The following is a 27,075-nucleotide window of genomic DNA, read 5'->3' on the forward strand; positions in this document are numbered from 1 at the left end:
CATGTAGTTGGGTATCAAGATTAAGACTTCATGTCTAATTAATTTTGGTGTGTGATGTTTATTTGTGAGTTTTTTTAAAAATCAAGTATATAAAAATTGTTTTTTTTAAGAGATTTGTCAAGATTGTAAAAATGTATAGGTGTTTCTGGTATGTATAATGAGGTCCATGTTGGTACTGATTTCCAAAGAGCCATTCAGAATTAGACACACACACACACACACACACACACACACACACACACACACACACACCCATTTGTTTAAAGCTGTGTCTGGCTTAGTACTGATATTGGACATGCGTACTAGAGCCCTGTTTTTGCTTTTTGTTTTTATCATTTTTACTGTTGTGCCTAGAAGTTCCAGGGAATCAGTACCTTAGCCTTCAAAGATCCTTTCAAGTTTGGATATATCCATGTGAAGAACCTCCTTACATTGATTTGTATTTGTTTGTTTTATGTTGTTATGTAACCCAGGCTGACCTGGACCTCACTCTCCTGCCTGTGCCAGTGGAGGACAGACTGTGAGCGTGTACCAGCACACTCGCCCTAACATGGCTCTCCGTGTTCCTTTATATGTGCTCTTTTCACCTCTGTCTGTTCTTCAGGAGTGTTTAAGTGAAGGGCCTTTTTTCTGCAGTGTCATGCTTCACACCAACAAAAGTTTATTTGGGACTTAATGAATAGAATAGAACATTCTGGATATTTATTGTTTTTACCACTTAGTAGGGAGCAGAATATGAACCCAACACTGATTTCCAAGTTGAAAACATGAACTTTTTAAAAACTAAAGTTCCATTTCAACTTTTTTTTGTGTTGAACAAAGCTGAGCTAGCTTGCTCATGACATTTAATTTCATTCAGATTCTAGGTATCAGATGAAAAGCATCTCATTTCTCTGTAGTAGACTTAGTAGTCATGTAGTCAACAAATCATTTAAAAATCTCATCCCTTATTTTCGTTCTCAGAGGTAACTAAATGATGGTTTTCATTCTGATAAAAAGAGGAAGGACAACACTAGTGCTTTTGGTTGGACCCATGATCCATACATGACTTTCTATAACACTGATCTTGTAACATGTTTGTGAGATAAGTGCTACAGTTAGCTCTCTTCACCAATGAGGAGGATAAGGCACAGAGGAGGCCTCAGTAACAACAGCATCCCCATTTGACCCAGACGCCGTGCTAACTCTGTAATACCTTTCTGTTATAGCAGGGCCCAGTTACTTCACCTCCCATCTAAAGCCTAGAGCAGGAGCTAGGTACACACTACTCGAAACACCCTCTAAACCTGTTCACCTGGTCAACCGCTCTTCCGTCCTCAGGACTCTTCAGCAAAGCTCCCTTAGTATATATAGGCAGGGTTGGTTATTTCTACCATTTTTCTGCATTGATGTCTTATGTTTTCCCCATTTACCAGTTCACCAGTTGTGCTGTTGGTATTTTCTAGGGACCTTTGCGTGGTTGTTAAGTTGAAAGCAAAGTGAGTGCAAATGCCATTAGCAGACCTTAGGGTGCTCTTATCCCCTGCCTGACAGTCCTCAGGTCAGAGAAGGAATGGCAGCTGTATTAAATGGCCTGGTCGCAGAATTGACTATGGTTTTGCCCTGAATGGTAAGTAACTAACATAGTTTTCCCAGCGTCTGAGCCTTGATACCTAAAGCACGTTGTAAACTTAGCTTTAAGGCCATTTTTATGTGTCTTTCCTTCTCTTTAACGTTTTGGTTTCCTTTTAAAAAAGGGTTCAATTCATTTCCTTCATTTCTTCAAGGCAAAGCATTGTACTGGCTATAAATCTTTAAATGAGTCACCAACTGGGATACAAAGCTGAATCTCTTTTTCAGTTTCAACTGTCATAGTTTCTCTGTACAGAATAGTAGAGGAGAGTGCTTAATACTAAGTGCTCCTGTGAAGACAGTTCTAGCTTTCTGAGAAAAGGTTTATTTTATTTTTATTATCTGCTCATGAGATTATTTATTTTGAAGAAGATTCCCAGTTCATATGATGTTTATTGGAACATCTTGTCAGAAATTAAAGTGGCCTAATAGCCAATGGAATTAACTTACTGGACTACATAGAAGTGCACACATTTAAATATACCCCTTCTTTTCCTCTGTCAGGAATCGTTCACCACACACAACATCATTTTATTAATGCCTTCCTTTTTATGTTTTCCTATATTCCTAATCACTTGTTTTAGAATAGTTTGACTGTTTCTTCAGGCATTTGATATAGACATGTAAACTTCAAATATGTTTATAGCACCTCAGTTCTTTATTTCTCAAGGAGAAAGCTCAGGTTACCATTAGGACTGAGAGATGCTGAGAGATGAAGATATTCCCCCATTATCCAATTACAGACTAGGCCAGGGACTTGACATTGGGGCATGTAAGTTCTCTTTTGGCTAAAAGGGGTTGTGTATCCTCAGTTTCTGGGGATCATACTGGACATGGTGATATTTGTAAATCTGTCTTAGTGTCAATTACAAACATGTTAGGTCAGACTCTGTAATAGAAGTAGAGTATAGGACCCCAAAGACAAGTATGTAGAGTGATAAATCTCCAGGTTGTCACTGTAGGCAACTTCTGATTCAGGAAGCCATTGCAAACCTCACTTACTGAGCTGTGAACTTCAGTTCATGCAAGAGAGGATCTAGAGCAAAGACATGGATGGCAAAGCTATGCCACCAGTATAGGATGTTCTGAGAATGCTGCCACCACAGAGCACAGCCATGAGCCTTCAGTGGAAACCCTTGACCTTGTAGGCTGGGCTTAGACACTTACCTCTCCATGCACTCTGTTTTTTTTCCCCATACACAGCCTATATATTACTTTCAGTGTACTTGCCCTGCCTCCCAGTTTTTGTTAGGTCTATGATTAGGTCACTTACAGATTTCTCTCTTCTTCTGGACACTCAGAGATCCACAAAAGATGTGAGGATTAATATTGATTATGAAGTTGACAAGATCTAGGATTACCTGTAAGGCAATATCTGGGAACCCCATGAGGCATTGTCTAGATTAGGTTAGCCTCTGGCCACACCTGGACCCGTGTGGCACTGTACTGATTAGCCTTCCCTACCCTAAATATGTGTGGCACCATTTCCTGATTTTTCATCCCAGAGGGCATAGAAATGCCGGAGTTCATAGTTCTCCACTGCCTCAAGCTCCTGCTTGAGGCTGGACTTTACCCTTGAACTGTGAGCTAAAATAAGCCCTTTCTCCCTTTAGTTGTTTCTGTCAAAATATTTTATCATAGCAACAGAAAAAGTACTAAGACAGAATGACAATATACTACCCATTTAGTGTATAGAAGTGCTTAAAAGATATGTATAGATATTTATTATAGACAGGGGAGAGAGGGAGGGAAGGAAACCAATTTCTCTTCCTTCTGTTCTCTGCATAGTGAAGGGACTCAGCTGGGAGGCTTTACACCTTGAGATGTGGGTTGTGTGTATTGTGCTGTCTTGCTTCTAATCTTTTCACATATGGATCACCCACCTCACACTACCCACCACACCCAACCTCCCTGGTCCTCTTCTCCCATCCAGATCCCTCTTTTATGTGTCTGGTACAACATTCCTTTAAGCATCTTTAGAAAAGGATGTATTTATTTTATCACACGCATATGCATGCTTTGCTAGTACATTGTGTTCTTGCCTGGTGTGCTTGGGGTCCAGACTATGGTGCTGGATAGCCCGGATCTGGAGTTCTGTATCATTGTGAGCTACCATATCAGTGTTAGGAACCAAACCTTGGTCCTCTGGAAAAGCCCCAAGTGCTATTAACTGCTAATCCCTCTCTCCAGCCATCATTAGGCATTTTAACACCAGGCTGCCCTGAGAGTCCTTGAAGCCATTTGCCTTTCCATGATTGGTTTTTATTGTTTTCTCTTAAATCTTAATACAATGACTTTATAACTAAACTCTGAAAATAAATCTTCATTTCCTTTTTTTAACTGAAACAAAATGAGCTTAATGAAAATAGTTGATCATAAGCTTAAGCACTCAGGTTGAGAGAAGCAAGGATCTCAGAAAACAGTAAGCCACACCTCAGAGCACTGGTATAGACGTTTCAAAGAAGAGTCCTTGGGATTAAGACACCCTGAAAAGTGGGAGAGCCAGTTTCCCCTCCTGGGAGTATCTCGTTGTTGTCCCTGGCTATGGTGTGTTTCTCTTTTGTGAACACCTTAAGTTTTACCTGAGTGCCTCTCTGTAGGAAATGTTTCAGTGAACCCGAGACAGCTTGTTTTCTCTTTATTAAGAAGAATAGAAGAAGGCTGGGCATTAGCCTAGGGGTAATGGGACATTCAAGTACTAGGGCTCAATCCTCAGTATGTGTGAACATTTACATATGCACACACACAAAAGAAGACATAACGGAGGTAAGCAATGGTACAACAGACAGTACATCAAAATTACTCTTCTCTTCTGTAGTGTCTTAAAAGTACTTTTCCTGGATGATCCTGAATGAACATCCAGTTAACAAGATTGTGTGTGTGTGTGTGTGTGTGTGTGTGTGTGTGTGTGTTTGTGTGTGCGCGCGCACGCGCACGCACGCAAGTGGGTGTGGATATTTGGGTGTGTTGGGGCACATATTTACGATGGTATGCATGTAGATCAGAGAATAGAAATTGGTTCTCTCTTTTACCTTGTGCATTCTAGAAATGGAGCTTGGGGTTGTCTGACTTGGAAGTGAGAACCTTTACCCACTGACGCATCTTTCTGGTCTCAAAAGCAGACTTGAATTGGTTAAAGCACAGTTTCACTTTCTGCCCTACCCCTTCCTAGTGAATTCAGGTGAGTTGCTGCACCTTGCTGAACCTCTGTGTCCTTTTCTGTCACATGGGGCTGCAGCACTATATCTTCTTAAGGCTACTGTAAGGTTTAGTAGCCTACATAAACAGACTGTACACAGTGCCTTACATAGGGATTCTGCCCTTCTTTGCCTGTCCTCTGTGTTTCACATTACCCAAACTCACTATCATTTTTATGTTTTATTTTATGGCAAATCTAAATCCATAAACCTAAAGGACTTCATCTAGATTTTCGGACTATCTGATAACAACTTATCTTTTGTTTTTGACAGTGTTTTGAGATGTCTTTCTCTGAGAGCATGGGAAAACTATCTCAGCTTGTTTTTGCGGGTCTCTCATGTTGTCATGGCCACATTCGAGCTGTTACTAGCAAGTCTAACTGAAAAGGCAACTTAATATTGCCCTGTGCTTGTATTATTTTGGTCTGTCAGGAACCTGTCAGCAAGTGCTGATGAAGTGCAGAGCCAGTAGTAACAAGCCTGCGCCCTGAGAGCTCCCTAACACAAGTAGCTGCTGTGGGTGGGTGCATGGCTATTTCTTCAGAAAGAAGCCCCTCTTGTCTCTTTGCTGATGTGATTAGTGGTCCAGCCTGAGTCTTTATATCTCCCCTTGAGCTATATCTTCAGTGCTGCTAATTCGGTCTTTTGTATGCCTTGAAAAACACAGAGCCATCACAGGCCTGTGAAGTACCAGAGGCTGCAGCCAAGAATATCTTGGTAATTTATCCCAGTCCTTAACTCTAATTATTCTGTTGTTCACTGGCTTGCTCAATTGAGACTCTCCAGGTTCTACATTCCCCAAGCAGAGAACAAAAGGCTTCCCTTGAGAGTGGGGCCTGGCAATGTCAGTGCAGTGAACTGTGTATAAATTATGCAGCACTGTGGCTGGCTTTCTTTTCATAGTCTTGCTGGAGAAATTCCGGAGAACTACCAGGCCCTTGGAACTGGGCTGCCTTATTCCTCTGAGCTTGCCTTGCTCTGGGTGTATAGGACAGCAAGAAGTTCCCTTCTTTTTGCTGAGGCTGCTTCGGGTTCTTCAAGAACTACAAGCGTGTTTGGTCTTTGTTTCTGAGTTTCTACCATCTAGGAAAACAAAGTGAATGAGAATTACAGCAGGTCCCTGGTATAAACTTTGCTACTATTCCTTCATTTGAACCCTCCAGCTGGCCTACTCTGGCTGGGCTCTCCTTTTTGCTTTCTCTGTTTCTCCTTACTTCCTTGAGACTGGCACACTCCCTTCTCTACTAACCAGGTTCCTCTCAATTTTAGCCTTACTGTTAAAAACTATGGTGTTTTTATTAAGAGAATTTCATACAATGTATTGATCATATTCATCCCCCAATCCGTCTCCCTAATTTCTCTCAGATCTACTTCGGCCTCCACATCCACGCCAACTTTTTTACTTTGTGTAAAAAATATAACACATAATGCCCATCATGTGTTTTTAAGTTTGGGACCTTCTACTGAAGTGTTATTGACCTACCAGAGACCACAACCTTAAAGAAAACTGACTCTTCCACTCAGCTCAGCAGAAGCCACATTGTCCGTAGCTCCTCCTTTATTCCTCGGGTTAAGGAACTCTCCACTCTGTGTCCTAGAATATTGTCAGGCAACATCCAGGGCGTGAGCTCAAGGGCACTATGGTCCTGTCATATCCAGAGGATACTTTACACTGTTGTCTCTAGCTGCTCCCGTTGTCTCTCTTTCCCTCCCTTCCCCCTCTTTTCCCCTCCCCCTTTTTTCCCTATTCACTGCCTTACCCCCTTTCCCCTCTCTCTCTACCTACCTCTCTCTTGTCTCGTTTGTAGATGAATACTCCATAGACACTCTTTTACACTTTTACCAGTTGTGAGTGTCTGTACTACCATCCACTGCACAAAGAAGCTTCCCCAATAGGGTCTGAGGGCTGCACTAATTTTTGGGTAGACATGAATTAATTTAAAGGGAAGTTTGATACTCTGTTTATGTGGCACAAGAATAGTACTAGGTTCAACCCTGGGGCCTGTGAACTTTTCAACCTTGAGTAACCTCATTGTTACTGTTTTTTTTTTTAATTATTTTACATGTGCATGTGATATGCTGTTTTGCTGTTTGCTTTGATTTGATTCGGTTCCCACAAAACAAATCTTCAGTACTTGTAGTCCGGCAGCCAGAGCTCTGGGATGAGAAGGAGCCTGAGGGCTGACTTGCAATGTCATAGATCCTTACTTACTTTGTTTCAAGATGCTGTTACCCTTAACCATCTTCTTACTGTGTGGTCCAGCTACATCTCCTTGTAGACAGTAAAGATGCTGTGTCCCTCTCAGACCCTCTGAGGTGGCTGTGATGTTTCCTTCCTACTTTTCTTGTTTAGGGCAGGGAGTAAAACTCACCTTGCCTGCTTCCATTCTTGTCCTTTCTTACTTCACTGTGCATTTTTGCTTTGAACTAATATTGTATGTTCTGCAATATGAAGAGGTCATTTTTCTTCCCTTTATAATGTGGTGACACACCCATATATCTTCTGTCATAAAGCATCCTTGAATGTTGCTCATATATACTTTTGCATGTAGAATATTAAATCCGTTGCATGCCGGGTAGGTTTTTATAAGCATGCCTTAAGTTTTCTACTTGTTCTACTGCTATTTGAATTTTGTTATCTTAGCTTTAGCAATAGGAAGGAGCTATTCTCTGGAGTCTAAAGTACTTCAGAGGGACCTGTTCAGCTAAAGTTAGACTTCCTAGTACAACCACATGGACTTCTAAAGTATTATTGGAAGGGTGACTTAAACTATTAACTCAATGCTCTAGTACTAATAACTCCACTAAAGGTTTCTAGTGTTTGCTTTGGTAAATTTTGTTTTCCTATGCAATTGTACTTTCGTGTAAATTTCCACAACTCTGTAGTCTGACTCATGTTATGCTTTGGTGTTTTTTTCTGTCAGTGTTTGCCTTCCCCAGGGTTATAGCCCTGTTTCCATCTGGGATATTTGTTACTTTTAGCCTCATCTCTGTTTCCTTTCTTTTGCTCATCATGTTTTCACATTGACTCACTTAGTTTCCTTCTCAACTACATTCTAATCTTTCAGTTTTTCATGATTTTCCAAGGTTTCTGATTAGGTTGTTAATTTTCAGGGCTTTTCCCATTCAAGCCCATTATTAAGTACCACTTACACCATTCAGGACCCGCATATAAAATGCTTTTCTTTTTCTGCCTGTCCAAATACATAGAACTGAAATTGTTCAACTAGATTCATTCCACAGTAGAGGTAATTATAATTGTTCTTATGATTTACACATTTCTTCATTTACTGAAAGTGCAATAGCATATTTCAGTATAATTGCTTATGGTTTTTCATTTTTGTACATTATTATTTTTAAACATTATAAGTTCTCTGATTAGACTCAACTGACTGCTGACTGCTGGCCTGGCAGTGAGTCCTAAGGGTCATCTGTCTTTGTCTATCTAGTACCTGAATGTCAAAAATGTTTTAACTATCCAGTACCTGAATGTTAAAAATGTCCTCAAAGCCAGTGAAGTGCCTCAGTGGGTAAACTGTTTGACATGCAATGTTGACGGCCTGAATGAATCCCTGGAATGCACATGAAGTAAAGAAAATCTTTCCTCTGACCATTATATATGTGCTGTGCTACACGCCCACCCTCACTTCCACCAAGACATTGTACACATGGGTACACAATGATAAAAGTAAATAACTGGAAGCTGCAAGTGCTGCACAGTGGCTGGGAGCTCGTTCTGTTTTTGTAGAGGACCCAAGTTCCGTTCATAGCACACTGTGATGGACAGTTCACAAGCTCCCGTAACTCTATGGACAAACACACACACACACACACACACACACACACACACACACACACACACACACAAAATTAATAAAGGTAAATCTAAACATAAATTTTAACATTTAAAAGTTATAGTTTTTATGCGTGTATTTTAACAAAAAGAACTATCAGATTGAAAGATCTACATTAGAAGTATTTGCCTTACTTCTAACTCTATTTTGATTTTTCTCTTTTTAGTAAGTTGTGACATTGATGCCATTCATTTTCTGTGTAATCTTCTAGTAACTGACTTTATCCTTATTTTTACTTTAAGTTATATTGATTACTCACCTGTGTTTATTCAGTGTGGGTTTACTTAGCTTCACTGGCTTCATTTTCCCCTTCATTTTCTTTTATCTTTTGTGATTTTTAGGGTTCTGATGAGCTTTTCATTTCCACCAGGGACACCCTCATTCTTTTGTAACCAACATTAAGCACAACGTAAGAAAGTCTAGTCTTCCCCAGGGAACAGTATGTCAGTCAATTAGTTGTTCAAGGTCAAAAGATCAGTGTATGAAAACATACATAAAATAACATTATTCGGTCTGAGTTGGTTGTATTTAGGAATATATATGTGTATATATACATATATATATATACTCATATGCAATATATATGCGTATAACAGCAATTAATGAAAAAAGATCATGAATCAGGAGAGCAAGGGGGGTTATCAGGGAGGGCTTGGAGAGAGGAAAGGGAAGGAGAAACACTATCATAATTAATAAGTAATTTAAAAAAGAAGACACTTTGAGTTCATTAAACTTCTCATCTCTCTAAAATATGAGCAACATCTCTTTAATGAACAATGTTCTGTTGTTTTATTTTTATAATTCTTAATTATATTTTTCCGATTATATTTTAATTACATTTATGCTTCCATATATTACTCCTCACTAAATTCATGGCCACTTTTTTACTAATAATTATTGCATGCATATATATATATTTCACATTCAGTCTACATAATATTACTTATATGTATTTTTTTTCAGGCCTGACCAGTTGATGTGTTGTTTGCTAGGGAAGATCACATCTCTCCTAGCTTTCTTCAGTTGCTTATAGTTCTTTGTGTAGAACTGAGGCCTTGTAGGCTTTTGCTTGTCCACTTTGGTGTGTCTATTGGCATTGTCCTTGTTCAGTTCATGTTTGGACAGTCCTGCTGGTGAGACTCTATCTATGTAGCTACTGACACAGTCTCATAGCAAACTCCCTGAACCTCTGGCTCTCAGAATCTTTTCACCCCCTCTTTTGCAATCTTCCCTGAACCTTACGTGTGTGTGTGTGTGTGTGTGTGTGTGTGTGTGTGTGTGTGTGTGTGTGTGTGTTTTGTAGATGTATCTCTTAAGACTGGACTCCATACTCTGCATTTTCATTTGCTTTGGTTTTCTGTAGTGGTCTTTGTCTGTTGTAAGGAGAAGTTTCCTTGTGGGGTAAAGACTTCACTTCTCTGTGGGTGAAAGGAAACATGCTTATTGAATGTTGTAAGGGATTACGTTGACTTAGTAAATTAATGGTTGTAATTTCTCATCCAATAACCATGACTTTACTGAGTAATTTCCAGTATTAGGCATGGATTCCCTCTTGTTGAACATGCCTTAGATTTCATCAGAGAACTGTTGATTACCACCAAGTTATGTGTGCCAGTTCTGCACACTTAGGGTTATCATGCCATGCTGGTTGTTGACGTGGTCCACAGACATCATTACAGGGCATGGCTGTTGGTTGCTTCTTGTCTTTGGAAGCTTGCATGATGTTTTCTGCTACTGTGAAAGCTAGTCCTCTGGGAGGGGACCTTCAGGTCAGTTCCAGCTCAGGGGTCTCTGAGTCCTGTGTCTGAAGTGCATGATATCTTCAGCAATAGAGACTTACCTTACACCTCAGGGGAAAATTCATAGGAAACAGCAATAGGCTGTATGTTTAGGCAGTCTCTTGGAAAGACCTGACCAACATCTCAAAAAAGGGCCTCAGATGTCTGGTCTTAAGGTTTTTGTTATGTGGGCTTTGGTGGAAGGAGCAGTGCCAGCCTTGTGGTATTTTGATGCAACAACACAGACTAAGACATGCCCCTTAACTAATCTTTTAACTTTGAGGGATTATGTAAATTTTTTCAGTTCCAAGCCTTCCCTTGGATTTTCCTTGTATTAAAGCATGCCTGTTATGCTTCCAGAAAACTCCATATTATAAGCTTTGTTTATGTTATCATCATCTGTTTAGACTGAATATGCTTTCATCTATGTGCAGATATATATGGATATATGTATATATTTAAGCACATACAAGTAAATGTGTATGTTTATATGTGTGCATCATGGAGAAAGGAAGATGATATAAACAACATAAAAGTATACCAGTCATTTTACTTCTCTTGCTACTCTTCTCTATGCTGACATAGCTACTCTGAACCAGTGGATAATTGTATGTTTTCTCAAGCATTGTCCTCAGAAAGCCTATGTGAATAGTTTACTTTCTAAAACTCTTGTATGTTGAAAATGTTTCTCTTTTCCTTCGAGAGCCGAATGCTTTGTCTAGGTTTAAGACCCTTAGATGAACCTTTCTTAGGGATCGGTACTTCATTCTTATGTTTTCTGCACTCCACGGTTATAGGTGAGATTTTCTTTTAGCTTGTTTGGGTCCTTTGCTCTTCTAAGCAACTTAGCTTTTCTGTCTGGCAGTATGTATAATTTTCTGTTTACTCTTGAAATTCAAATATTTCCTTGACTTAATGAGAATTTTTAATTCGCAGGCTTAAGTTTAGCCTTGGCACAGCATATGAAGAGCCCAGTACTGCATGCATTTGCTTAGAGTATGTTCCTCAACTATTCTGTTCTTTTTTAGCCTTTGAAGATCTCTTCTGAGATTCTGTAACTATCATGTTAAGATGTTTGCTATGGAGACCCTGTGGGAAAGAGACCTCACTGCCTGGTCAGGTGGGCACTCCTGAGGCTGCAGAGCGGAAGAGACCACCAACACTGCCCACCCCTGCCCACATCCCTGGCCCAAGAGGAAACTGTATAAGGCCTCTGGGCTCCCGTGTGGGAGGGCCCAGGAGCGGCAGGACCCCTGCCTGAGACACCGCCGGAACCTGAGGGAAACAGACCGGATAAACAGTTCTCTGCACCCAAATCCTGTGGGAGGGAGAGCTGAACCTTCAGAGAGGCAGACAAGCCTGGGAAACCAGAAGAGACTGCTCTCTGTACATACATCTCGGACGCCAGAGGAAAACACCAAAGGCCATCTGGAACCCTGGTGCACTGAAGCTCCCGGAAGGAGCGGCACAGGTCTTCCTGGTTGCTGCCACCGCAGAGAGCCCTTGGGCAGCACCCCGCCTGGTGAACTCAAGACACAGGCCCACAGGAACAGCTGAAGACCCGTAGAGAGGAAAAACTACACACCCGAAAGCAGAACACTCTGTCCCCATAACTGACTGAAAGAGAGGAAAACAGGTCTACAGCACTCCTGACACACAGGTTTATAGGACAGTCTAGCCACTGTCAGAAATAGCAGAACAAAATAACACTAGAGATAATCTGATGGTGAGAGGCAAGCGCAGGAACCCAAGCAACAGAAACCAAGACTACATGGCATCATCGGAGCCCAATTCTCCCACCAAAACAAACATGGAATGTCCAAACACACCAGAAAAGCAAGATCTAGTTTCAAAATCCTATTTGATCATGATGCTGGAGGACTTCAAGAAAGACGTGAAGAACTCCCTTAGAGAACAAGTAGAAGCCTACAGAGAGGAATCGCAAAAATCCCTGAAAGAATTCCAGGAAAACACAATCAAACAGTTGAAGGAATTAAAAATGGAAATAGAAGCAATCAAGAAAGAACACATGGAAACAACCCTGGATATAGAAAACCAAAGGAAGAGACAAGGAGCCGTAGATACAATCATCACCAACAGAATACAAGAGATGGAAGAGAGAATCTCAGGAGCAGAAGATTCCATAGAAATCATTGACTCAACTGTCAAAGATAATGTAAAGCGGAAAAAGCTACTGGTCCAAAACATACAGGAAATCCAGGACTCAATGAGAAGATCAAACCTAAGGATAATAGGTATAGAAGAGAGTGAAGACTCCCAGCTCAAAGGACCAGTAAATATCTTCAACAAAATCATAGAAGAAAACTTCCCTAACCTAAAAAAAGAGATACCCATAGGCATACAAGAAGCCTACAGAACGCCAAATAGATTGGACCAGAAAAGAAACACCTCCCGTCACATAATAGTCAAAACACCAAACGCACAAAATAAAGAAAGAATATTAAAAGCAGTAAGAGAAAAAGGTCAAGTAACATATAAAGGCAGACCTATCAGAATCACACCAGACTTCTCGCCAGAAACTATGAAGGCCAGAAGATGCTGGACTGATGTCATACAGACCCTAAGAGAACACAAATGCCAGCCCAGGTTACTGTATCCTGCAAAACTCTCAATTAACATAGATGGAGAAACCAAGATATTCCATGACAAAACCAAATTTACACAATATCTTTCTACAAATCCAGCACTACAAAGGATAATAAATGGTAAAGCCCAACATAAGGAGGCAAGCTATACCCTAGAAGAAGCAAGAAACTAATCGTCTTGGCAACAAAACAAAGAGAATGAAAGCACACAAACATAACCTCACATCCAAATATGAAAATAACAAGAAGCAATAATCACTATTCCTTAATATCTCTCAACATCAATGGCCTTAACTCCCCAATAAAGAGACATAGATTAACAAACTGGATACGCAACGAGGACCCTGCATTCTGCTGCCTACAGGAAACACACCTCAGAGACAAAGACAGACATTACCTCAGAGTGAAAGGCTGGAAAACAATTTTCCAAGCAAATGGTCAGAAGAAGCAAGCTGGAGTAGCCATTCTAATATCAAATAAAATCAATTTTCAACTAAAAGTCATCAAAAAAGATAAGGAAGGACACTTCATATTCATCAAAGGAAAAATCCACCAAGATGAACTCTCAATCCTAAATATCTATGCCCCAAATACAAGGGCACCTACATATGTAAAAGAAACCTTACTAAAGCTCAAAACACACATTGCACCTCACACAATAATAGTGGGAGATTTCAACACCCCACTCTCATCAATGGACAGATCATGGAAACAGAAATTAAACAGAGATGTAGACAGACTAAGAGAAGTCATGAGCCAAATGGACTTAACGGATATTTATAGAACATTCTATCCTAAAGCAAAAGGATATACCTTCTTCTCAGCTCCTCATGGTACTTTCTCCAAAATTGACCATATAATTGGTCAAAAAACAGGCCTCAACAGGTACAGAAAGATAGAAATAATCCCATGCGTGCTATCGGACCACCACGGTCTAAAACTGGTCTTCAATAACAATCAAGGAAGAATACCCACATATACTTGGAAATTGAACAATGCTCTACTCAATGATAACCTGGTCAAGGAAGAAATAAAGAAAGAAATTAAAAACTTTTTAGAATTTAATGAAAATGAAGGTACAACATACCCAAACTTATGGGACACAATCAAAGCTGTGCTAAGAGGAAAACTCATAGCGCTGAGTGCCTGCAGAAAGAAACAGGAAAGAGCATATGTCAGCAGCTTGACAGCACACCTAAAAGCTCTAGAACAAAAAGAAGCAAATACACACAGGAGGAGTAGAAGGCAGGAAATAATCAAACTCAGAGCTGAAATCAACCAAGTAGAAACAAAAAGGACCATAGAAAGAATCAACAGAACCAAAAGTTGGTTCTTTGAGAAAATCAACAAGATAGATAAGCCCTTAGCCAGACTAACGAGAAGACACAGAGAGTGTGTCCAAATTAACAAAATCAGAAATGAAAAGGGAGACATAACAACAGATTCAGAGGAAATTCAAAAAATCATCAGATCTTACTATAAAAACCTATATTCAACAAAACTTGAAAATCTTCAGGAAATGGACAATTTCCTAGACAGATACCAGGTACCGAAGTTAAATCAGGAACAGATAAACGAGTTAAACAACCCCATAACTCCTAAGGAAATAGAAGCAGTCATTAAAGGTCTCCCAACCAAAAAGAGCCCAGGTCCAGACGGGTTTAGTGCAGAATTCTATCAAACCTTCATAGAAGACCTAATACCAATATTATCCAAACTATTCCACAAAATTGAAACAGATGGATCACTACCGAATACCTTCTATGAAGCCACAATTACTCTTATACCTAAACCACACAAAGACACAACAAAGAAAGAGAACTTCAGACCAATTTCCCTTATGAATATCGACGCAAAAATATTCAACAAAATTCTGGCAAACCGAATCCAAGAGCACATCAAAACAATCATCCACCATGACCAAGTAGGCTTCATCCCAGGCATGCAGGGATGGTTTAATATACGGAAAAGCATCAACGTGATCCATTATATAAACAAACTGAAAGAACAAAACCACATGATCATTTCATTAGACGCTGAGAAAGCATTTGACAAAATTCAACACCCCTTCATGATAAAAGTCCTGGAAAGAATAGGAATTCAAGGCCCATACCTGAACATAGTAAAAGCCATATACAGCAAACCAGTTGCTAACATTAAACTAAATGGAGAGAAACTTGAAGCAATCCCACTAAAATCCAGGACTAGACAAGGCTGCCCACTCTCTCCCTACTTATTCAATATAGTTCTTGAAGTTCTAGCCAGAGCAATCAGACAACAAAAGGAGGTCAAGGGGATACAGATCGGAAAAGAAGAAGTCAAAATATCACTATTTGCAGATGATATGATAGTATATTTAAGTGATCCCAAACGTTCCACCAGAGAACTACTAAAGGTGATAGACAACTTCAGCAAAGTGGCTGGGTATAAAATTAACTCAAATAAATCAGTTGCCTTCCTCTATACAAAAGAGAAACAAGCCGAGAAAGAAATTAGGGAAACGACACCCTTCATAATAGACCCAAATAATATAAAGTACCTCGGTGTGACTTTAACCAAGCAAGTAAAAGGTCTGTACAATAAGAACTTCAAGACACTGAAGAAGGAAATTGAAGAAGACCTCAGAAGATGGAAAGATCTCCCATGCTCATGGATTGGCAGGATTAATATAGTAAAAATGGCCATTTTACCAAAAGCAATCTACAGATTCAATGCAATCCCCATCAAAATACCAATCCAATTCTTCAAAGAGTTAGACAGAACAATTTGCAAATTCATCTGGAATAACAAAAAACCCAGGATAGCTAAAGCTATCCTCAACAATATAAGGACTTCAGGGGGAATCACTATCCCTGAACTCAAGCAGTATTACAGAGCAATAGTGATAAAAACTGCATGGTATTGGTACAGAGACAGACACATAGACCAATGGAATAGAATTGAAGACCCAGAAATGAACCCACACACCTATGGTCACTTGATTTTTGACAAAGGAGCCAAAACCATCCAATGGAAAAAAGATAGCATTTTCAGCAAATGGTGCTGGTTCAACTGGAGGTCAACATGTAGAAGAATGCAGATCGATCCATGCTTATCACCCTGTACAAAGCTTAAGTCCAAGTGGATCAAGGACCTCCACATCAAACCAGACACACTCAAACTAATAGAAGAAAAACTAGGGAAGCATCTGGAACACATGGGCACTGGAAAAAATTTCCTAAACAAAACACCAATGGCTTACGCTGTAAGATCAAGAATCGACAAATGGGATCTCATAAAACTGCAAAGCTTCTGTAAGGCAAAGGACACTGTGGTTAGGACAAAACGGCAACCAACAGATTGGGAAAAGATCTTTACCAATCCTACAACAGATAGAGGCCTTATATCCAAAATATACAAAGAACTCAAGAAGTTAGACCGCAGAGAAACAAATAACCCTATTAAAAAATGGGGTTCAGAGCTAAACAAAGAATTCACAGCTGAGGAATGCCAAATGGCTGAGAAACACCTAAAGAAATGTTCAACATCTTTAGTCATAAGGGAAATGCAAATCAAAACAACCCTGAGATTTCACCTCACACCAGTGAGAATGGCTATGATCAAAAACTCAGTGGACAACAGATGCTGGCGAGGATGTGGAGAAAGAGGAACACTCCTCCATTGTTGGTGGGATTGCAAACTGGTACAACCATTCTGGAAATCAGTCTGGAGGTTCCTCAGAAAATTGGACATTGAACTGCCTGAGGATCCAGCTATACCTCTCTTGGGCATATACCCAAAAGATGCCCCAACATATAAAAAAGACACGTGCTCCACTATGTTCATTGCAGCCTTATTTATAATAGCCCGAAGCTGGAAAGAACCCAGATGCCCTTCAACAGAGGAATGGATACAGAAAATGTGGTACATCTACACAATGGAATATTACTCAGGTATCAAAAACAATGACTTTATGAAATTCGTAGGCAAATGGTTGGAACTGGAAAATATCATCCTGAGTGAGCTAACCCAATCACAGAAAGACATACATGGTATGCACTCATTGATAAGTGGCTATTAGCCCAAATGCTTGAATTACCCTAGATACCTAGAACAAATGAAACTCAAGACGGATGATCAAAATGTGAATGCTTCACTCCTTCTTTAAAAGGAGAACAAGAATACCCTTGGCAGGGAAGAGAGAGGCAAAGATTAAAACAGAGACTGAAGGAACACCCATTCAGAGCCTGCCCCACATGTGGCCCATACATATACAGCCACCCAATTAGACAAGATGGATGAAGCAAAGAAGTGCAGACCGACAGGAGCCGGATGTAGATCGCTCCTGAGAGACACAGCCAGAATACAGCAAATACAGAGGCGAATGCCAGCAGTAAACCACTGAACTGAGAATAGGACCCCCGTTGAAGGAATCAGAGAAAGAACTGGAAGAGCTTGAAGGGGCTCGAGACCCCATATGTACAACAATGCTAAGCAACCAGAGCTTCCAGGGACTAAGCCACTACCTAAAGACTATACATGGACTGACCCTGGACTCTGACCTCATAGGTAGCAATGAATATCCTAGTAAGAGCACCAGTGGAAGGAGAAGCCCTGGGTCCTGCTAAGACTGAACCCCCAGTGAACTAGACTGTTGGGGGGAGGGCGGCAATGGGGGGAGGGTTGGGAGGGGAACACCATAAGGAAGGGGAGGGGGGAGGGGGATGTTTGCCCGGATACCGGGAAAGGGAATAACACTCGAAATGTATATAAGAAATACTCAAGTTAATAAAAAAAAAGATGTTTGCTATGTCCCCCTGTCCTTGCTATGTCCCCCGTCCCCCTGCTAATCCTATCTTTCTGTCTTTCCTCCATGTTGTAAGCCATTCCCATCATCTTCTATTCGAAGAACATTACATGGATTTCCATCCATGCAGGTGGTAGTTTATCTGTAGAAAACTTAATATCTGCTATTATCATTACTACTGTGTGTGTGCATGTGTGTGCATGAATCCTCATTGGAAGGCACATGCATTTGACGTAGCTCCCGGTGGAACACAAAGGACTGCTTGCTTGTATCACTTACCTTCTTTCCCTTATGTGGGTTCTGGGTGTCACGCTGAAGTGGTCAGGTTGGCATAGCAGGTGTCTTCATCTGTTGAGCCATCATGCTAGCTCAGACAATTGAAGCTTTCAAATTTACTTTTGAATTACTTCTTTTCTTCTAGGAAATCTATTTTTCTTCCTCCTCATCTGTCATGGTTTTTCATTGATGTATTTTCCAAATAATTTCATGATTTTCTTCTCAATGAGATCTGCCTCTCTGAGACGTTGTTTCTCAAGTGACCTTACTCCCTTATATGTATTACCATGCCCAACTCTAGGTACTGTGTTTTATATTGTTTTGCATTGTGATATTTTGATAGACTGAGGATCTATGTTTTTGATATTTGTATGCATTCTAGAGTCCTCTGGCATTAAAAAACTCCATAAGAAAGTTACAGCACTCCTGTCCTGACATTTTGGCTGACTTTGAGAAAACTGGCCAGCAGTTAGAGGCCCTAGAGGGCAGGTTGCCCAGTAAAACACTTTGGGGGTAGTCAAAGTCTTGATTTTAGTAGAAGCTTCCGGGCAAGGTGCACTATTTATTCTGCCATTAGTACTTTGTCTTTTTTCACTGCTAGGATACAATTATAACTTTCTTCTATAGAGTCACTGAGAGCCTGTGACCTCAAATGCACTCCTTAAACATTGGTGATTTTGCTGTAGGAGGGACATCACAGTAATCGCTATCAATTGATTCTAAAGAGATTCAATGAAACACCATGGTAGCTCATGTCCATAGTTCTAATTTCAGGCTAGCCTTGGCTATAATGTAACTTTCAGACCAACACACACACACACACACACACACACACACACACACACACACAGAGAGAGAGAGAGAGAGAGAGAGAGAGAGAGAGGAGGAGGAGAGAAGAAGCATGTTAATGAGATATATATAGAATGTTAGAATGTGTTTTTAAGAGGAATCTGTATCCATAAAACTTCCTGCCTCCTGTTCAGTCATTTTCTTCCAAAGAACATTCTCTGGCCGGTATTCATATTTACATAAGAAATAAGGATTTGTCATTCTTTTCCTTGTTAATGAAGAAAAATACATTTGGACTAATTTACTTGTATTGTGAATTCATGTTTGCTCAACTGCAAACTGTCACCAGGTTTCAGTTGTTGAACCCAATGGTCACTTATCTGGCTCAGGGAAAGATTATTTCCTCTGAGCTTTGGTGGATGGTTCTGCTCTCAACCAGATTCTCATGATTAAGGTAATCCTGTTCATTTCTCTGTTACCCTCCCCATTAGCTAGCTCAGCATGGATTCCTCATGGAAATGATGAATGTTCAAGAGCACAAGCTACAACACACAACGTTTCTTCAAATCTAGACCAGTAACTGGTTTGCCATCATTTGTGAGTCATTCTTTGCCTAAATGCAATCTTGAATTATTACCCAAAATCTAGAAAGAAAAAGAGGCCCTTTGAACAATACAGGGTAAAAGGATGATACTCTACTGTTAAGCACAGGACAGAGGGGTAAAGACAGCAGCCAGTCAACCTCCCTGGGATATTTAGAGTTGTAGTGTAGTTAGGTTACCTGGAACCTTACAGGAGGGACCACGAGTTTGTCTTTGAGGTCAACGGAAGCTCTCACAGAGGAGCAACATTGAACTGGACCTTAAGGAGACTGTTTACCAAGAGGTCATAAATGGATTCAGAGGCGGCAGCAGCTAATTAGGATGGAGCTCGCTGCCAAAGTAGAGGCACTGGCGTCTCTGGATGTTTATGGGCATTAAGGTGTGAAGAGTTAGCCCATATGCCAGGGCTATTAGAAACAATCCCTTGGCCTTATCTTCTGTTCATAGATTTGCTCTTTCCAAAAACACACCAGAACCCCAAAGGTTGAAAATTCCGATGTTTTCCTAGGAGAGGTTAGGCTACCACATACTTCAGAGCGCGCCTCATAGTTGGCTCCTACCTTCATACATTGGGTGAAAGTGGATCCAATGGGTGAAGAGCAAATGACCTTGTTTAAACCAAAGAGTGAATTAGCACATAGATGTTGTTTGTGCTGGTATGAGCACCTCTTTAATGTGTTTCTACCCCTTAACACAACCTGACATGTTCTGCCATCTGTGCTATATCACAAAAAATTTTTAATGATAAATGTCTCTTGCTTAGACTTTAGTAAAATGATACATCATCTGTGGAACCTACCTTGATACCTTCTTCCTCACCACCCAACCACACTACTCCCAGCACTAGATTTCATCAGGTTTTCCCACTAACAGTTCTCATGTCTCCATGTACTTTCTTTAGAAAATTTAGGGTTAATCTTTACTATAGGATTTTATGTGTAATTGTTTAAGGAATATCTGTCTCCCCAGTTGAATTTTCTGCTTCTGGGACAGCAAAGGACTAGTTCTTGTGTATATTCCTTGCCACTGAGGCCTACCATAGCACCAGCATCATAATAGCCACTAAAAAGCTATTGATGGAATAATTCTATATCACTGCATGAGTTACATCAAGACTTTGGCCCATGAATGGGTCTTTGGTTATCCTTAAAATGGTATGACTCTCATCTTGGGTTTGCACATTCCTGTGGCAGTGTGAAAAAATATCTTTAATGTTTCTATTCAACAAGTTTGCTTTACGGCTAGACATACATTTGCCTGGCGTTAAGTACATTTGCATGGGGTAAGCAGAGACAAGAAGTACAGTTTGTGATTAAAAACAGGTCTCTGTTTTAGTGGGAGAGGTGGAGAAAAATAGCATAAAGCTACAGAGGTCAGTAGAAGGTAAGAATATGTCCAGATATGCACATAGGAAAGAGGATTTTGGCTTGATGTGCTTTCTTTTGGGGCTTCTGGAAGAGAGACAGTCTGAGGTAACTTAGAGTAGCTAACTAGGAATCTGATGCATAGTGAAACAACCGTTCCAGGAAGAATAAAGTAATGAGAAGTGAGAGTCAAAGGCTGACTACAGCAGTGTACCAACCTAGTACTGCACAGCAGAGCATGCAGGGATGGGAATGGCCAAGAGCAAAGAGAGGCAGACACAGACATCTCACAAAGAGTTTATGGGCAAGTTACAAGTTTATAAAGTTTGCTGTGGGTAAAATATGGAAAGTAGTTTGAAAAATATAGGAAATACATAGGAAAAAGCAGTTAATTAACTTCAGTGTGATAAAAGTAAGGACATAAGATATCGTCTGTGGGCATGGATGTGAGTCAGTGGTACTTGGCACACATAAGGATCCGAATTTGATCTCTGGCACTGGCTAAATGTACTTTCATTTTGTAAGAAAAGAAGTATTTCTTCACAAATTAGTTTCATCTTAGGTTAAAGTTAGTGTTTAAAGCATTGAATCGTCGAGAGGAAGAAAGTTGGGAGGTCTTTAATCTGCAAATGGTGGAGCAGAGGCAATGAAGTATATAAGAACATGTGTCCTTCATAGACATAAGGTTATTTTTTTAAAGATTTATTTTACATATATGAGTACACTGTAGCTGTCTTCAGAAGAGGGTATTGGATCCCATTACAGATGGTTGTGAGCAACCATGTGTTTGCTGGGAATTGAACTCAGGACCTCTGGAAGAGCAGTCAGTGCTCTTAACCACTGAGCCATCTCTCCAGTCCCATGTAAGGTTATTTTTAAAGAATTATAAAATATTAAGGGTGACATTGTAAAATGAAGCTGAAAGGAAAACACCTTCTGGTGTTAAAGAATTGATTTTGATTATAGTGACTACTATTTACTTTATAATAGACGTTTAAAAGAAATATTTTTATAATAGAGAACTTAGAAGATGTACAAAAGTAGATGCCATTGAGAGTCCTGTGACTTCATCTCTGCTCCAGTGGGCAGCAGCCCAGGACAGTCCATCCATCCATTGCACCATTCACTTCCCCTTCTTGTGGTATTTTGATACAGACCCCAAATACCACATGATATACATGAATATTTGACATATGAATCCCAATGATAAAAAACAGCTGCAATATAGCCATATCAATATTACATTAAAATTTGAGTTTACTTAGTTGTATCTAATAGCTAATTAGTATTATAATTCATAATTATCCCACATGTGTCAAATAAATGTAGAAGATCAAAGTGCAGATATTCACGTACTGGGTTCATTTGGTCAGAAACCATGTAGAAGAGCAAGTCTATCGTGAAAGCAAAAGGGGCCGGCATTCATTTCCAGGTGTACGGAGAGCCTGTCGTCTAAGGAGGGATGCATAGTTACTGTTTCTGCCGTGCTACTAAGGACACCAGGGAAGTTACTTGGCAAAAGATGAAGGAAGCTGCCTCACACTGTTGCTCTTGCCTCTCTCCAATTTTTCCAGGTCTCTCTGCTCCTTGGTGTGCAAATGGACATACTCTGCAGAGAAAGGTTGGGATGACAGCTTCTGGAAGATGATTGGATTGGAAGATCTCATTGGGGATAATTACAACAAAATAGGTAAAAATAATAGAGAACCCAAAGTATAATCATCGGTGCATATATATGTGGATGTTTGTGATTTTTTTTTGTTTGAATTACATTATAGAAACTCAATCGATTTTTTTTTTCACATTTTCTATCAGTTCTGGATCTGCCCACACTGGCTGCTACTTTACCATATGGTCCATAAGCCGCCCTCTCCGGGTGGTCACCTAGGCAGTACTTACCATGCCTGGCATGTGTGTGTGTGTGTGTGTGTGTGTGTGTGTGTGTGTGTGTACGCACATTCTGCAGGCCCTTGCTCATTCTCACTCTGCGCAGGCAACAGAAACAGATCAGCACGCTCCAACTGCCCTTCTAGCCATTTCTTTCACACAGTGTGCTCTTTAGCCTGGAAACCAAAGTTCCAGAAACTTGTAATTTAGCAATTAGATTTACATGTTAAATTCCCAGTCCACAATACATCCACATAACAAATTCATTGCCAATTAATAAAGATTTAAATCTCCCACCTAGACAAGACAAAATTGATCCAGTCCACCTGGATCTGGATCATCCTGCTGTGTTGTCTCCTTGATTCTTTTTGCTCCTCCTCCTTCTCCTTCTTTCCTAGACCTTTCCCCTCCTACCTTTCCTTCTCATCCAATGATAGCATATGCCTTATCCTGGACCCACCTTGCTGCATAATGACATCATTCAACAATCCATGTCTTTAGACACTAGTTTTCTGACTTGCTTAAACTGGGTAGAAATATATTCTGTGAAGCTATGTCTTGAAATAGAGTATCTGTCATGGTGCTGTCTCAGGATGATCATGTATGGAGCAGTTAAGGGTGACATCATCAGGGAGGCATATGGGATCATCCAGAAGTAGGAAAATGGTCTCATGAATTTGGTTCAAGAAAAAAACACAAAAGAAATATAAGAAAAAATAAAATTGAAAAATCTGAACTAGAAGAATCAAGAGAAAGAAGGTAGGATATGAGTCAACGCTTGCTGAGCCATGGACTCCCACTCTGACTATGACTATGACTTTAACTAGATGGTATATATCCGAGTGGCTGGTAAGTACTTAACTGGTGCAAGTTTCGGTATCTGGTAAGTATAATTATGACATGTTAACCTTTAATGTTTATATGGTCTTTGCACAAGATGATGTTTACTTCATATAGTTACTATTTATTATTCTGGTAAGCAATTGCTAGTTAGGCAAGTGGTCACATATGAATAGAAGTCTCTCTTAATTGGTTTAATACTCTGGCTATAGCATTGTGACAAGATCTAGAAGTGTACTGAATTATGAAAGATATCTTATTCCTCTCTAGTAGAAGACAAAAGAAGCAAGTGGCTATTACTGCAGTTCTATTGAGCTCTTATAAGTTCCCAGCCGGTAAAAGGAAGAATCAAAGCAACCAAAGAGGGGCGGGGGTGGAGAGATGACATAGTGGTTAAGAGCACTGGTTGTTCTCCCTAGAGGTCCTGAGTTCAATTCCCAGCAACCACATGGTGGCTTATAACCATATCTAATGAGATCTGATGTCCTCTTTTGGTGTTCTTGAAGACAGTATATTCGTATTCATAAAAAATAAATAACCTTAAAGACCAACCCAAGAACCCTGGCACACATTCTTTTGGAGATGTAGAACCTCACTGCTGATTACCTCTTATTAACTAGTGCATATTCAGCAAACCCCTTCATGCTATCAAACTGAGTAGAAAATGTAATATTTACTGGCTGGGTGGTCACATGCCCATCTACATTCTTACCGAAATGTGATAATTATGCTTGTAAATTGGTAAACAGCAAGTGGTATTTGGTGGAGCTTCTGGCCTTCTTAGTCAATTACTACAGTCTTTTCTCTGGTGCAGTCTTAATTGTTGTGCTATGAACAACTCAACTATCTTAGAAGCAAACATTCAGAATGCAAGTGGACACCTGCACTGCCAGTGGTATGCAGTCTGGGATCTGCTCCACCACCATTGCCTAACTCTGAAGAAAGAGCAAAGCAGACCAGCGAGCAGAATACTGTGCCGGGAGATGTATGGCTCAGCCAAAGCCGTCTGAGGATCTGAGATGGTAGAAACGGCTCAATGAGGGAAGGATATAGAAAGCTCAGCTGACGTCTAGGTGTTCAGTTAGGCGATTTATGTACATAGTTCTCATAACACTATTACTTTCATATTCCTATTTTACAGATAGGACGCCAGGCTAGGTTTCTTTAACCACTTCCAAGGTTTACAGTTTGTGCCAGCATGTTTCTTGTTTCCTTGGAACATTCTAGACTGAGAGAGCTAATGTAGTTCTACAACTGGCATCTGATGGGGTTAGCATTAGAATGTTCAGCAAACACTCAAAGCCAACTTAAACTAGACAGGACAAGCATCCATACCTGGCTCAGAGTGGGATAAGGTGGAATCTGTCTAAGGACAGTGCCTGTGGGAGACGGTGATCCTAATCCTCCTCCCTCTATATCCCACAGGCCGTGTTTCACATAAGTCTGCTGGCTTATAGGTGAGGACCAGAGGGTAGAGGAAGCCTCTGAGCATGAACAGAAGCTCCAAATTAGTCAGCATCTCTGCACTGTACTGAACACAGGTTTCCGCTTTAGTTACTTAAGTCAATTAGAAAATCAGTATTACCCATCTTTCTTTAAAAGCTTATTGGTGAAAGCTTCCATGTCAGTTAAACTCAGTGTGGATTGATAATCTGTTTACATTTCTTAGCAGACTGTGAACCTGTTCACATAGCATTTCATTGGTTACCCTTAGATATCCCATCCTAGCTGGAACACGCTTACTGTTGTATTGGAATTACTGTGTGATGGGATTGGAGAGGAGTAAGCTGAGATGGCTGGCATTAAGAGCTTAGTGCTTCCAGCTCTTAAAAGCTCAAACTTAAAAATTACTTGTTTTAATAGCATCTTAGGTGACATGGATCTATCTTAAACTCTTCTTTTTGATTATTTTGACATTTTCTTTTTTCTAATATGATACATGTTCAATTAGTATATTAATTCTTCTACCAGAGCAAGTTACAAAAAATATTCATTAAAAGTCCATAATGTTGACCTAGCAGACATTTTCCAGAGTAACTTCATTAGATTTTTGCCTGTTAAGTTAATGGATTTTTAATAGATGTCAGAAGGAGAAATATTATGAACTATAATTTGCTGGACACAAATTAAAAGTCATCCATTTATCAGAATTAATTGTATGACGTTTCTTTTGATTTTCCTTTCCTGTTAGTTGAGATTGAAGCTTCAGTGTGAACACACAGCATAAGACTTTCGGAAGGAGAGTTTGAATTTTAGAAACTCCTCTGGAACCTTACCTCTATTCTTTAGCAGTTCTTGGAACAATGAAAGATGAGTCTCGGAAGTGTTCCGTCAAGAATTAAGCACTTCTCTTGGCCTCATTGCCCGTCAAGATGTGGGCAACATAGCACAAAACCTTTTAGCAGATTTGAGCATCGAGTGCTGTGAGCATTAATACAATTACCATAATTTTCTGCATGTGGAGCTTTTAGCCAAGTCTTTACCAGCCTTCTTTGGCTCAGGCTGTAAATAAATGCTTTCCCTGAAAACCGAACACCTCAGCAATGGAGTCTCACGGAGGAAGGCTCTTGAAATAAATTATTTATGAAATGTAACTGAGTGATCAAATGTGATATTTAATGTGGCGTATCTCAAGGACAAAGCACAAATTGTTATTTGGTCAGTTTGGTTATGAACATTGTAGAAGGTAATGAAAATAATTTTATGAGTTCAAAGAATACAATAGAAAATGCAAAGAGACTACTGTTTCAGTGTTGTGAGTGATAGACAGAGCACAGCCCCACTGTGTCTGCCCTGCTTCCTCCCTCGTCTCCTACTCCCTTCCTGGCATCTTTCTGTTTCTTTTTTAAATAGGAGATTACCTACCCATAGTCCAATAAAATGATTTGTGTCAGTAAGTTTGACCTTTTGTTCTAGGCGAATCATTCCCAGGTTACCTGTTTAATCCTAAATATCTATCAAAAGCAGGCAGGAAGGAAGACATCAGCGGGGGACAGATCCCTAGGAATAGAGACAAGGTCCCACCTGTTCTAATCGATTATCCAGGCTCCCTTTCAGCTAATCACAGTTGCCTTTTTATTTCCTGGGAAAAGCATTTCATTGTTTTTATTGGAGGAGACCATGTTTTCAAGTTTATTGGACGAGCATAACTAAATTTCTGAGAGATTAATTACACTTCAGAGTTGTGTTATGTCAAAAGACTCAGTGTGCTAACTTATAGATCATTATTTGCGATCATGGAAGCCTGGTAAATCCAAGGGCCAAGTAGAGCTGCTGTCTGTGAAGTGAGAAGCAGGAGCAAAGACAAAGCACATGTGGAAAAAGATACCTTCTAGAGGGGAAGGGGACTGCCATTTTATTAAACTGATTTCCTTTTCCCAATGAGACCATATTTTAGGTGTCATACACTGTGGGCGAAATCACATAGCATAGAATAAGTACTGCTGAAATGCATGATGAATTAGTCAATATATGTTTGAATGAAG

At 40.1% G+C, this 27,075-nt stretch overlaps 1 protein-coding gene across 26 annotated transcripts in view; it reads left to right on the forward strand.

Moving 5' to 3' along the window:
- Fggy (FGGY carbohydrate kinase domain containing) overlaps positions 1–27,075 on the forward strand; it is a 395,164-nt gene that overhangs the window by 143,354 nt on the left and 224,735 nt on the right. For 24 of the 26 annotated variants that reach the window (XM_087548101.1, XM_087548107.1, XM_087548106.1 and 21 more), the window contains one exon: positions 22,438–22,553. In XM_087548101.1, the coding sequence (XP_087404227.1) occupies positions 22,438–22,553 (116 nt within the window). Of the gene's footprint in view, positions 1–22,437; positions 22,577–27,075 lie in introns of all 26 variants that reach the window. The other 2 variants (XM_087548124.1, XM_087548125.1) reach the window with 1 other exon arrangement.

The sequence above is a fragment of the Rattus norvegicus genome, chromosome 5, assembly GCF_021556685.1.
Source record: "Rattus norvegicus strain SHRSP/BbbUtx chromosome 5, alternate assembly SHRSP_T2T, whole genome shotgun sequence".
Classification (NCBI taxonomy): domain Eukaryota; kingdom Metazoa; phylum Chordata; class Mammalia; order Rodentia; family Muridae; genus Rattus; species Rattus norvegicus.